The sequence below is a fragment of the Pituophis catenifer genome, unplaced genomic scaffold (genome assembly GCF_029215685.1).
Source record: "Pituophis catenifer annectens isolate HBS135680 unplaced genomic scaffold, rPitCat1.0.hap2 SCAF_1, whole genome shotgun sequence".
In the NCBI taxonomy this organism is placed as follows: Eukaryota; Metazoa; Chordata; class Lepidosauria; order Squamata; family Colubridae; genus Pituophis; species Pituophis catenifer.
In genome coordinates, this window is record NW_027256881.1 from 103,113,149 (window position 1) to 103,125,968 (window position 12,820).

At 38.6% G+C, this 12,820-nt stretch overlaps 1 protein-coding gene across 2 annotated transcripts in view; it reads right to left on the reverse strand.

The window, feature by feature from the left end:
- Positions 1-496: 496 nt before the first annotated feature.
- Positions 497-12,820, reverse strand: part of LIN28B (lin-28 homolog B) — a 70,688-nt gene continuing 58,364 nt past the window's right edge. For both annotated transcript variants that reach the window (XM_070953738.1, XM_070953731.1), the window contains exon 4: positions 497-875. In XM_070953738.1, coding sequence (XP_070809839.1) covers positions 497-875 — 379 coding nt within the window. The remainder of the gene's footprint in view (positions 876-12,820) is intronic.

Below are 12,820 nucleotides of genomic sequence, written 5' to 3' on the forward strand. Positions count from 1 at the left end.
GGGTATATGTTCTGCTTCCCAGGTCTTCGATGGCCGTGAAGAAAAAAAAAAAAAAACTCACTTCCATTTCTTATTAATTGCTGTTTAGAATTAATGAATACTATAACTATTTTCCCCCCAAACAAGACATGGGTTAAGATAAACCACAGAGAACTCAAGCAGCTAAAGAAGCATAATCTTCCATAATTCTATAGGGCTGCTCTGGAAAAGTGGGGAAGAAGCAAAGAATATATGCCCAACAATAATTTAGGCTAAGTTTAAAAATCATATGAGATCCTGATGCCCAAACTGTTTAGAAACCCATTAGCCATTAAACCCATCTGAAATTTACTTGGAGTGACTGGTTTGCTTTGGTTTTTTGTTTTCAAAAGACCTCTGGTCCACAACAGTAGTTAAAAGTTGAGGTTTGTTGCAGGATAATACATGAGATTAATTCTCCTTGTGCTTGAATGAGGTAGACGTCCAAAGAGGTAATGAAAGGCGGTGACAAAGCTTTTTAAGTCTTTTTTCTTTTTTGAACTGACGGTCCCTTCCGGCTTTGCTCTTCAGGTGACGGAGAAAACTTACTTGAAGCAGCTTCTTGAGGTGACTTTCCTGAAGGCGGTAAGCTATCTGGCCTTCCTTCCAGAGAATAGGATGGAGAAGTGAAGCCATAGGCTCCTCCTCCTCCTCCTCCTTCCCTCAAGAAGGCTGATGTGGAGGGCTGGGTATCAGCTTCGTATCTTCCCAGGTAACTCGTGGGCTGCTGTGGAACAGTTTTAAGCGGACAGTTTGCCACCATGTGCATGATGCTCTGACAGTAATGGCACTTCTTTGGCTGTGGAGGTAGAATACATTCCTTAGCATGATGATCAAAGCCACCACAATTGTAGCATCTGCAAAACACAAACAGGGAGATATATCCTTAATTGAACAGGCTCACAAGAGAAATGTTTGATCCTCAGCTTTAAAAAAAAAACAGCAAGGGGACAGTGCCGAGGAGACCAAGATCACCAAACTTAAAAGTCCTTGGTGCTGTCTGAGGTTGCTTGTTTGTTTGCAGAAGTTTCATTACCCAATTAGGTAACTTCATCAGTGCAAATTTGGAATTCTTATATTACCTGATGCTTTTTTGACACTATTTTGGAAAGCTGCTTTCTAATATTTCAGGGTATTTCAAAGGATAGGACAACACTAACTACTTTGGAATAGGAACCATGAAGCATGACATTTTTTTTTGAAGTATAAATGAAAGGAAAAGAAGCAGTACAAGGGAACTTCTTTGTTGTTTCTAAATGACCATCAAAAGCAATTTGTAAAGACTTACTACCTAAGAAACTGACTGCATCAGCCTGGCAAACACCCATCAATGTAGGCTTAGTCTATACTCGTGATGGCGAACCTATGGCACATGTGCTGGAAGTGGCATGCGGAGCCATCTCTCCGGGCACGCGAGCCATTGCTCGTTGCTCTTCTGGGTTCTGGCGCGCTGGCCAGCTTGTGTTCACGCGCATGGGAGCGCTGGAAACTGGAAGAGCAAACCGCCCGGCGCACTGCTCTTCTGGTTTTCAGCACGCACATCGGCCACCTGCTCTTTTGGTTACTGGTGCGCATGCACGCACTGGAAACTGGAAGATCATCTTCCCGTGGTGCGCATGCGTACCAGGTTGCTGCTCTTCTGGTTTCCAGTACGTGCATGCATGCATGCCAACCAGCTGATCTTCGCGCGCGCATGCGTGCCAGAAACTGGAAGACCAAGTGGCCGGTGCATATGCACACACTGGAAACTGGGAAGAGCAGCTGCCTGGCACACGCATGCACACCGGGCAGCTGCTCTTCTGGTGTCCAGCATGCTCCCGTTTCGGCACTCAGTGCCGAAAAAGTTCACCACAACTGGTCTGTACATTCTTATCAACTACAACAGTGCTATTATTGGGAGATTTGCACATTTGCTTCAGCCTCCTTTAGTCCACAAGTAACAAGATAACAGTCTAATACTGACTGAAAAAAATGACAGAATCTTTCTTAAAACATGAACAATAGTCAATTTATGCTGGATTCTACTCAGAAAACTCAATAAAGTTGTGAGATGTAAAATATGCAAAAAAAAAAAAAAAAAGTCCTGGCTAGGGTGCACAATAGTACTGATATTGAGAAACATTGGAAAGTTTATTGGAGACTATTATGAATGGTACTGCTTCTCAAAAGAGACTCATGAAGGATAACCATGTATCAATTTGTTGTCATTGCTGATTTCTGTTTCACATAATTTTTTAAAAAATCTTAAGAATAAGAACAACCTGTAAGCAAAAGTCAAGAAACTCAACAGTCTGAAGTTGCCATCTCTTGGATTTTGAGATAACCTGAAGTTTATTTATTTAAATTTATTTGTATCCCACCTTTATTATTTTTACAAATAACTCTCAAGGCCACACCATATCCAACACCCCTTTCTCCTCCTACGGTATTTCTCCACAACAATTCTGTGAGGTGGGTTGGGCTGAGAGTGCCTGGCCCAATGTCACCTAGCAGCTGGCTTTCATGGCTAAAGCAGGACTTGAACTCACAGCCTCCTGCTTTCTATCATGGTGCCTTAACCAGTAGACCAAACTGGTTCTCATTCTCATGCTTTTCATTCCTTCCCTCTTTGCTGGAACCACCAATACATCATTGTATCTTGTGGCGGGGATACTGAGATCTCACAGAAAAGTTTTTTGCAAAGGAAAGGGAGGAACACTTTTAAGAACCTCCAGCGAAATTAATTTGATATCTCAAATGCTTTCCAGCATTTGAGATATATTAAAGCAAAGTAAATTTTTGCAAATTAGTCACAGGAACAGTATTACTGTGAGAACATTATAGAGCTCAAGACAAATATGTGTGGGTTGTGGGTGTTTTGAAAATATCTAAACCAAGATAAAGGGAATGATTTTCTTGTGATCAAGAGGATGGCAATGCGAAGGACAGGTTGCTGTGATTCATTGAGCAATTATCTGTGCATTTACAGATATGGATTTGCATCTGTACAGAATCCCTCATCAGAGCTTATTAGAGCTAAGAATGTTGACAGGAAGACCCCTGCTCCTCTCTCTGCATTTCCAGAAAGGGTAAACCACCAACCATATGGCTGCAGGCCAATGAAAACAGCCATACTGGGAGGAGAACGTAGGTGGGTGTCGGCACATCAAATCTGGATTGTGGGGAGCTTTTTCCTTTAACTTTGAACAGACACTAAGTGACCGATTGTAAGTCGGGGACATTGTGTACTATGTCTCAACTATAAGGAATTCTGTGCTAGGTAAAACCCATATATGCAATGCAGAAAGAAAAAATCATGCAGGAAAAAAAGAAGATAAAAGAAACGTACTTTCAATAAATAATTATTTTGTGTGATTTTATTTTTATCTGTTTCAGAATAACCCACTAGAGGGCAGCAACCATCTGATCATTCCCCTCTTCCTTGAAGTGCTTTAAACTGTTATTTCAAAAATTATTGTCAGAGGAAAACCAGGTCATTTTAACAACAGTTTTAAAGATGAAAAAAGGTATGATAAGATAAAAAAATATCAGCCTCTAAAGAAGAATTATTTGTAGCTCAGGGTTGAAATGAGGGTTGAAACAAGCAATCAGCACTCAGATGAGCATAGATTAACTCAAAGATTAACATCCACTCAACAATCAAAAAGTAAACAATTCCCCAATCAAGGAACCAAAAAAGCCAACGGTAGTAAACAACCCAACCTAAGACTCTCCAAGACCAAGACCACGCCCACCAACACTGACACTAGGAATATAAATTGAAAACAAACCACAGTCCTTAGCAACACTAATGACATTACCTAGTTTGGGTAATAAAATATTTGCAAGAAAACCAAGCTCAGATAGCACCAGCCTCATATGTTCCTGTAAGAGCTGTAAATAGGGACGCGGTGGCTAAGACGCTGAGCTTGTCAATCGAAAGGTCGGCAGTTCAGCGGTTCGAATCCCTAGTGCCGCATAACGGGGTGAGCTCCCGTTACTTGTCCCAGCTTCTGCCAACCTAGCAGTTCGAAAGCACGTAAAAAATGCAAGTCGAAAAATAGGGACCACCTTTGGTGGGAAGGTAACAGCGTTCCGTGTGCCTCTGGCCTGCCACCATGACCACAGAGAAGTCTTCGGACAGTACTGGCTCTTTGGCTTTGAAACAGAGATGAGCACTGCCCCTTAGAGTCGGGAACGACTAGCACATATGTGTGAGGGAAACCTTTATCTTTACCCTTACCTAAGAGCTGTAAGTCTTCAAACATTGCTAAGCAAATGCTTTTGAAACAATAGGAGCTTTCCAAAAAGCAGCTTTCCCACCTCCCATTCATTTCAAGGGACTTTGCAGATTAGGCTTGTATTTTATAATAAAACAACATTACACCAAAAGTTACAAAACTAATGGGGGGAGGGGAGAAGAAACTACGTTGCAATTTAGCCATGACTAGGTAAATTTTTGTATGAACAAGAAATAGAAACAAGAGATTAAAATAATCTAATTTTTCACCCAAATGTGGCCTGGTAATAGTCGATTCACTTTTTTAGATTGACTATTAGATGAAGTTTTAGTTTAGTTGCTCTGATTCCTTTCATACCGTGTTTCCCCGAAAATAAGACCCTGTCTTATATTTTTGAATCCTGAAATAAGCGCTTGGCCTTATTTTCGAGGAGATCTTATTATTTTGGGGCATGTGGAGCAACACAGGACTCCTCTTGCCATCTTACCTGATTTCCAGCTCTGTCTCCCTACCCTAAAACCAGAGGAAATGGAGGGGACCAGGTGCACATGCGCTCAAAAGCCCGATTGGGCTTATTATCCGGGGAAGTCTTATTTTTGTGGAAACAGGGTAGGTTTGTTGAAACCTGAAGTTCCTCCTCAATCTTTTCTGGGGTGTGATTTTTCACCAAGGAATGTTTTGGGTTAAATCATTCAGTTTAGTTTATTTCTTTTTCACTCCCATTTTGGCAGAAGGATGTGAATGGATGAAAACATGCTTCTATTGGAAGTTCCCTCTAAGCCAGTGGTTCTCAACCTGTGGGTCAGGACCCCTTTGGGGGTCGAATGACCCTTTCACAGGGGTCGCCTAAGACCATAGGAAAACACATATTTTCAATGGTTTTAGGAATAATTTTATTGTTGGGGGTCACTACAACATGAGGAACTGTATTAAAGGGTCGCAGCATTAGGAAGGTTGAGAGCCACTGCTAAGCCCAGCTGGGAATTCACAGAGAATTCACACATTTACTCCCTATAAATGTAAGTTATGATGATGGATTTAGAATACAATGACACCTACTTGCAAGGACCCTAAAAGCTTGTGTCTAGTGGGCACCTCCCATCTAAGGTATCATGAGCAACTCTCCAAAAAGGTTTTTTTGGGCGGGGGGTCCTTTTAGACTTCCCTACCCAGTGAGGTACACCAAGTGCCATTTTCATTATGACTGATGAGTGTTGGGCAGTATATAAGTATGTAATATAAAGTTAATTACAGAAATAGGAAATATTTCTATAACACAGAAGCACCTATGAGTTTAAATGAAACTTGATGATCAGGTCCGGATCAGCAATTTTTTGTGATCCTTTTCAAAGGAAGCCTGACTATCAGCTGATTGTGAGCTAATTGTGAACACAGGCTTACCGCTATTCCAAAACAGTGCTAATCTGGAACTGTGCAACTCCACAGTTGTATAAACCTTTGCCCAAAAGGAGACTATGACCATGTTCATGAAAACCTTTGTGTCAAACAGAGCAAAAATTGATAGCCAAACAGCCAAGCTTGATGCTTGGTTCCATCCCACTTAAGGAAAATGACTTTTGGGTATTTTCCTTATAGGGGAGTGGGAAGAATAAAGTCAGGATATCTATCAACCCTCTATAGGGTACCTTCTATATAAAGGTCAGCATCAGACCTTTATTACTTTGGCTTCTACATCTCTGTTCACCTAAAGACATCCCTTCCATTCACCTGATTAGGTTGATTAAAATAAGATGAAGTATATTCAGTTAAGACAGGGGTCTGCAACATTAAACACTCAACCCAACATTGGACCCCTTTTCCACAGGGGAAAAAAAACACCGGGAGCCACAAAACCTGGGTGGGCATGGCCAACTCCATGTCACTCACTCCCACCCAGTCACATGACCCCTAGCCACACCTACCCAGCCGGTCATTAGAGTACAGAAGCGGTTGTTAAAAAACACACCGGGAACCACAAAACCTTTCTTTCTTTCTTTCTTTCTTTCTTTCTTTCTTTCTTTCTTTCTTTCTTTCTTTCTTTCTTTCTTTCTCTCTCTCTCTCCATCTCTGTATCTCTGTATCTTTCTCTCTTCCCTTCTCTCCCCCCCCCCTGTATCTCTCTCTCCCCTGTCCCTCCTGAGCTTTTTAAAACCGTGGCTGGGCACTGTGGGCCCATCTCCCTTTCCGCCATCCTCCCCTCCTCCCAGATCCCATTCCCATCCCGCCAGCCGTAGTGTTAGTGAGGCCGACATTGGTCATGGCTGGGTCGGGCCAGTGTCTTGGGGCGGAGAGCAGGTTGTGCGTCTCTTCAAGCATCCAAGGCACACCCAGCACCAACAAGCTCCAGGATGAGTTAGGCGCCAGAGAATCAGCCTCAGCTGCTTCTCCACCCCCCGCCGTTGCCCTTACCTTCTCAGGCCAGGCAAGGAGTGACTGGGAGGTGAGGGCGAGGATTGGGGCCAGCCAGTGAAGGGAGCTGCAGCAGAAGGCCCAAAGAGCCACATGCGACTCAGGAGCCGTGGGTTGCCGAAACCCGAGTTGAGACAATATAAGTAAAAAATTCTGTTTTGTTGGGCTTCTTGATGGAAGAAAATAAAAACCAGCTTGTGGTAATACCTTCTTTAAAAATGAATTCTATTCAGGAGGAGGAAGAAATATACAAGGTTCAACAAAACAAAGACTTAGCAATGAATTTAAAGGAGGCGAGCTCATTTTTGTTAGGCCTACATACAGACTTAAGCACACGTATTGCTCCACACATTTTTCTTTAAATGTGTTGAAGTAGGCTAAAGGGCTTCATCAGCAGATCAGTCAGCAGCCATAGATAAATCCATTTAATAAGTCACTAGGGTAGGCACTATGTTACTCAATTTAATTTTTTACCTTCCCAATTAATCAAAAGCCAACTAGCCCGGGGGCCTCCTCATTTTGTACATATAGACGGGTATATATGAGTTATCCATCATCTATTTAGGTACTGCTTGGAAAGGAACATACTTTCTAAATTCATTTGAGAGTTTAATTCTCCTTTTCACTTTTACCTAAAGAATATTATGATTAAGATTTGGAACCTATAGTTTATTACCAAGAAGCAAGCTTGTAGTGAGTGCATTCCATTACACCAGAGGTCTTCAAACTTGGCAGTTTTAAGACTTGTGGACTTCAACTCCCAGCTATGCTGGCTGGAGAATTCTGGGAGTTGAAGTCCACAAGTCTTAAAGCTGCCAAGTTTGAAGACCTCTGCATTACACTATGCATGTCCTTATCTGTATACATTTAAACTTCATGGATTTAGAATCGTAATTTGGTTCCCCTGAATTTTGTTTATAAAAGTCTTATCGATCATGCACTTCTTATCCAATCACACTCATTTCAAAACACTTTGCCTCTCCGTGAACCTAAGGATCTTAAAAAGCAGAGAGATAATTATAGGCACACATCACCACAAATATATTACAAATAACAAAGCACCATTCATGAAAGTGAATTCAAATTGGAAAATTAAAGCGTTTAAAACAGCAGAGTTCTCAGTGTGTTTAGCTGAGTTAGTTTATTTTACAAACAAAACCCTAAGTATGACTTTTGATATACTTTACAAAATATGTTTCAGACATGGCAAAGTTATTTCTGCTCTTAAAAAATCCTTAATGCTGTAGCAGAGCACTAAAATAGGTATTTTATGATTGATAAACAGGTGAAGACCTTTTGTGTTATTGCCTTCCCCCCAAAAATAATATAGAATACTGTAGATGGTAAGATACAAAGTTCCACCAAATATTCAGTACAGATAGTCCTTGACTTATGATCACAATTGAGCCCCAAATTTCTATTGTTAAGTGAGACAGTTAAGTGAATTTTGCTCCATTTTACGACCTTTCTTGACACAGTTATTAAGTGAATCACTGCAGTTGTTACCATAATTTAGTAACAGTTGTTAAGTGAATCTGGCTTTCTCATTGACTTTGCTTGTCAGAAGGTCACAAAAGGTGGATCACATGTCCTGGGATGTTGCAGCAGTCATAAATGTGAAAAATGTTTATAAGTCACTTTTTCAGCATTGTCGCAATTTTAAACGGTCACTAAATGAACCGTTGTAAGTCGAGGACCACCTATATTAATCTTTGTACATGGCAAGCCCTATTTGCAGTTTTGTGTTTCCAGAAAATCTTTGCGAAATCGCCTTCCTCTGACAAATATGTAGAAAGCTTTGAATTAGTTGTCTGTCTTCTCAGATATGTTTTTCTCTTCTTTTTAAAAGCAAACAGTTCCCTAATAGTATGAACAGTAGGAAAATAAACCAATGAAAACTTCCTCAGTTTCTGTGACTGGCAAATGGATTGTAAAAGCTCTGTGGAAGGAGATTTTAGGATTTTAGTGCCATGTCTGGAACATAAATAATTCAAATGTTCCAAAAAAAATTTGGGGAGGAACAATTTTTTTTCAAAAATGCCATGGTGCTATTTATCTATGTGCTAAGTAAGTATAAAAATGTAAATATATGTTTGTAAATATATATACCGTGTTTCCCCAAAACTAAGACCCTGTCTTATATTTTTTTGAACCCTGAAATAAGTGCTTGGCCTTATTGCCGTGAGCTCAAAAGCCCAATTGGGCTTATTATCAAGGGATGTCTTATTTTGGGGGAAATGGTATATTTATATTTATATAAATAATATATATTTTACATTGAACAACAAGTTTCCAAAAAAAGACTTTAGTAATTCATGTTTCATGGTTACTGACAGTCAAATTAACATTACAGAGATTTTACTGTCTGACCACATCTAATCTGATATTCCCCCCTGCCTTTAAAACTATTATAGTTTTTCTGTCACTCGAGGCTGGCTATTAACTCACACTGGCTATTAATTCACACTGGTCCTTCTTAAATCCAGGCATCTCAGATACTATCTCAAAATATGTTACTGAAATGCCTTCCTCTATTGAAAATCAATGTTCCATCTTAAAAACAGTAGTTGAAAAAGGGAGATGGAATACAGAACACAAACTGATGGGCATGCAGATTTTACCTGGTTTTTCATCTTGCCCCCTTTTTATAAAGTCATTTTAAATGTTTATGGAATAAAGGAAAGCTTTAAAAAAGATGGAGATAAATATATTTTATTAATAGACACTTTTTTTTAAAAAAAAGAATTTATAGGTTCAAAAGCAAGAAGCTGGCAACACACTGCCCTTTTGTAGCTACGGGGGATTAAAATAATAGTTGTACTTTTTAACTTTTTAAAGCAAACTTTACCTGTTTTAAGAATTATAGTGGTAAAAGTCAAATAACTATCACATTCTCTCCCCACCCATTTCCTGTAGTAAATACAATTTTCAGCATTTTAAACCTGTGACCTTTTTGTAGACTCTGTGTTTTAGATCTCTTCATCTCTGTATTACATGATAGATAAATCATTTTCATGATTCAGTCAGTCCCTGATCTTGCATATATTTTTAACCCTTTAATCCATTAAGGATTAATCTAGGTGTACTTTACAAAACAGAATCTTTTAACTTTTTGTTTTTCCTCTCTGTGGGATTAAATTCATTTTATGTTCTAATATATTCCTCTATGTACTTTCATTATATTGATAGTTCTATTATATATGTGTGTGTGTTCCAAAACATAACAGAACTATTAATATGTGCCTTACAAGAAATCTATTCCCTTCGATCTAGTTTATATAGAATTATTCTAATCTGACATATAGTGACCAAATCTGTCAAAAAGTGCAGGCAAATAGTTGTGTACAGTCTTATTTGCATTAAGACTTAAAGACTGTTGACTGATTTTTCTTCTTTTTTCGTGTGTGTGTGTGTGTGTGTGTGTGTGTGTGTGTGTGTGTATTTGTAAAAGGGGAGGAAGGATTTTTCTTTTCTTTCAGCACTCAGCAAGTGTGGATCCTAAATGTTAAATTTAATTTACCATTTTTTCTTCCTTTTTTTGTACACTATTTTTTGTCAGGCAGGAATACTTAAACATACATGCACACACAGGTCCATAGGTCATAATGAATGAAGGAGCAAATGAGTGAATACACACACACACACACACACTACACAGACAAATATACTTCTTGCCCTATGGATAGATACTATGGCATTATAGACAAAAGGATAGCTTAAACAATGGATGACTGTCTCGTCATTCTCCTTCAAACAAAAAGATTCTCTCTTTAGATATTTCCACCGGACTTCATAGAAACTTCTATGTGATCAAAAGCATGTTTCAGCAGATACAAGGAAACAAATATTTGCAAATTTGAAAGCTATCAAATGCTTAGTAGAAAGTGCTATACAAAATGAAAAATAGTTCTACCAAATTAGTGCTTCTTTTTTTACTTACTGCTATCAAAAGTAAACAACTTTTCTGGAAAATGTGGAAGAACAAAACTTTTAATAATGTTGTGCATTTCTTCAGTCCACAAGAAGAGTTTTCTGCTAGAAATACATCTGTATACAGTTATTTATTTATTAAATCTTTATCCTGCCCTTATTAGGAGGGGAAAAATCTATACCAGTCCATGGGCATTATTATCTTTTCCCAATTATAATTAATAGAAGGGGAATTTTAATTTAAAAAGGAAGAAAACCAAGATGAAAAGGGACCAGAAGTAATAAGCCATACATCCTACTTGTGTATACTGTTAGTCCTCCACTACAGGAAGTCCTTGACTTACAATCATTTGTTTAGTGACCGAAGTTACAACAACACTGAAAAAAGTGAATTATGGTTTTCACACTTATGACCATTGCAGCTTCTCCACAGTTGCATGATCAAAATTTTGGGCACTTGGAAACAGAGATGTATTTACAACAGTTGCAGTATACTGAAGTCACGCAATCACCATTTGTGACCATTTGTGATCTTGTCAGCAAGCTTCCAACAAGCTTAACACTCCCTTAACAACTGCAGTGATTCGCTTAACAACTGTAGCAAAAAGATCATAAAATGGGACACAACTCAACAATTGTCCCTATCTGTACTTATTTTCCACATTTTAGAATCCATGTGCTACTGCGGTAGCTAGTAGCAGGAACTGACTCTGTAATTGCTACATTCCATTTAAACATTTCATTTCACATTGTCTCTCTCCCCTCCCCACTTTTCAAAAAATTCATGTTAATTTTTTTAAAAAACTATCCACATCTGTGACAGACTGCCTTCTGCGTGTTTCTTTCAACTGGTTTGATGGTAGGTTACCCAACTGTACAACAACATCTGTTTCAGCTGACCCAGCAAGCAGTTACTCTTCAAACAGTACAAAATATATTTTGGGGGGTTTTTTTTGGAAGAGAGAAAAACAGTCCAACCATCTATAGGAAATATGCACTGATATTTTACTTTCAAAATTATTCTTGGTGTTTTTGCAGTAACCACTGACCTTGACAACTGCCAGACAACATTTTTAAACAATAGGTCATAAAAACATGACATTGAAAACCAGATTTCTTTTTCTTACATTTTTCATAAATAAGTAAATAAATACATCCAGACTCAAGTTATTAGGTCTGCCATCTATTATGTCAAAGAGATCCGTGAGCAGAAATTTCCTTCCTGATAAAGCAAACAGAGTTATTCTGTAAGGCAAAAAGGAGATGAGAATCTTCCAGCAAAAGAAGCAATGATTTCCTAATCAGAATCTGCACAGTAACTTTTAAGCTTTCTGTCCTTGGCCCAGCATACTGCAAGGACATTGCAGTACTTACTAACCGAAAAAGCATTGTGGAAATTGCATTGTTTCAAAATTCTGATCCCTCCAGTGAAGGGTGCTGGATGTAACAGGAAATTGGTGGCATTTTTACATGGCTGAATTCCTTCCCTTTTATTAACATTGAGTTCTACTGCTGTTCATCATGGACCTCCCATTCTGCAATCTTCTTTTAAAAAAAAAAAATGTTATTCTCCTGCATGGACATACCATCTGCTTGCATTTTTAATACCCTGAATGATCTGAATAAGGCACAATCTTGTCTCCTTATTTATTACTAATAACTCTGTTTTCCATGAAATATTATCCTTGTTTTCAATTTTGCCTTCAGAGATTAAGCTTGACTCAAAAAAGCTGCCAATTTTCCCCTCCCAGAGTGACTGTGACTTTGTTAAAAGCTTTAATGACAAATGTTCATTTAGCATATATTTTCCTACCTTCTTTTCTGTTTATTGGTAGGCCAGGCTGGTAGTCTCTTATTTGGAATACCTGCCTATAGTTGATAGCTGTGAATTTGTTTCTGCTTTAGACCAAAGGTTACTGATGTCTGTCCACCTTTTTTAGGTTTTTTTTCCTATTAAAAAAAAGACTTGCAGAAAAAATAGAATAAGTAATCAAATTTGCAAGTCAATGACTAGGTTTTTATGAAAAATGCTATTAAACCTTATTGATCTGAATATGGCAACTTAAGTAAATAGTTGTAGATGTTTCTTAAGGACATCAGAACTTAGCGACTTATTTATTTATTTACTTACTTACTTAAAAGACTTCTGTGACCTGTTGTCTTGGGAAACACAATTTGGGTGGCTCACAACAGTTTTATAAAACTGAGCATCATTTTTTAAAAAGGCAATTAAACCTGCAGTA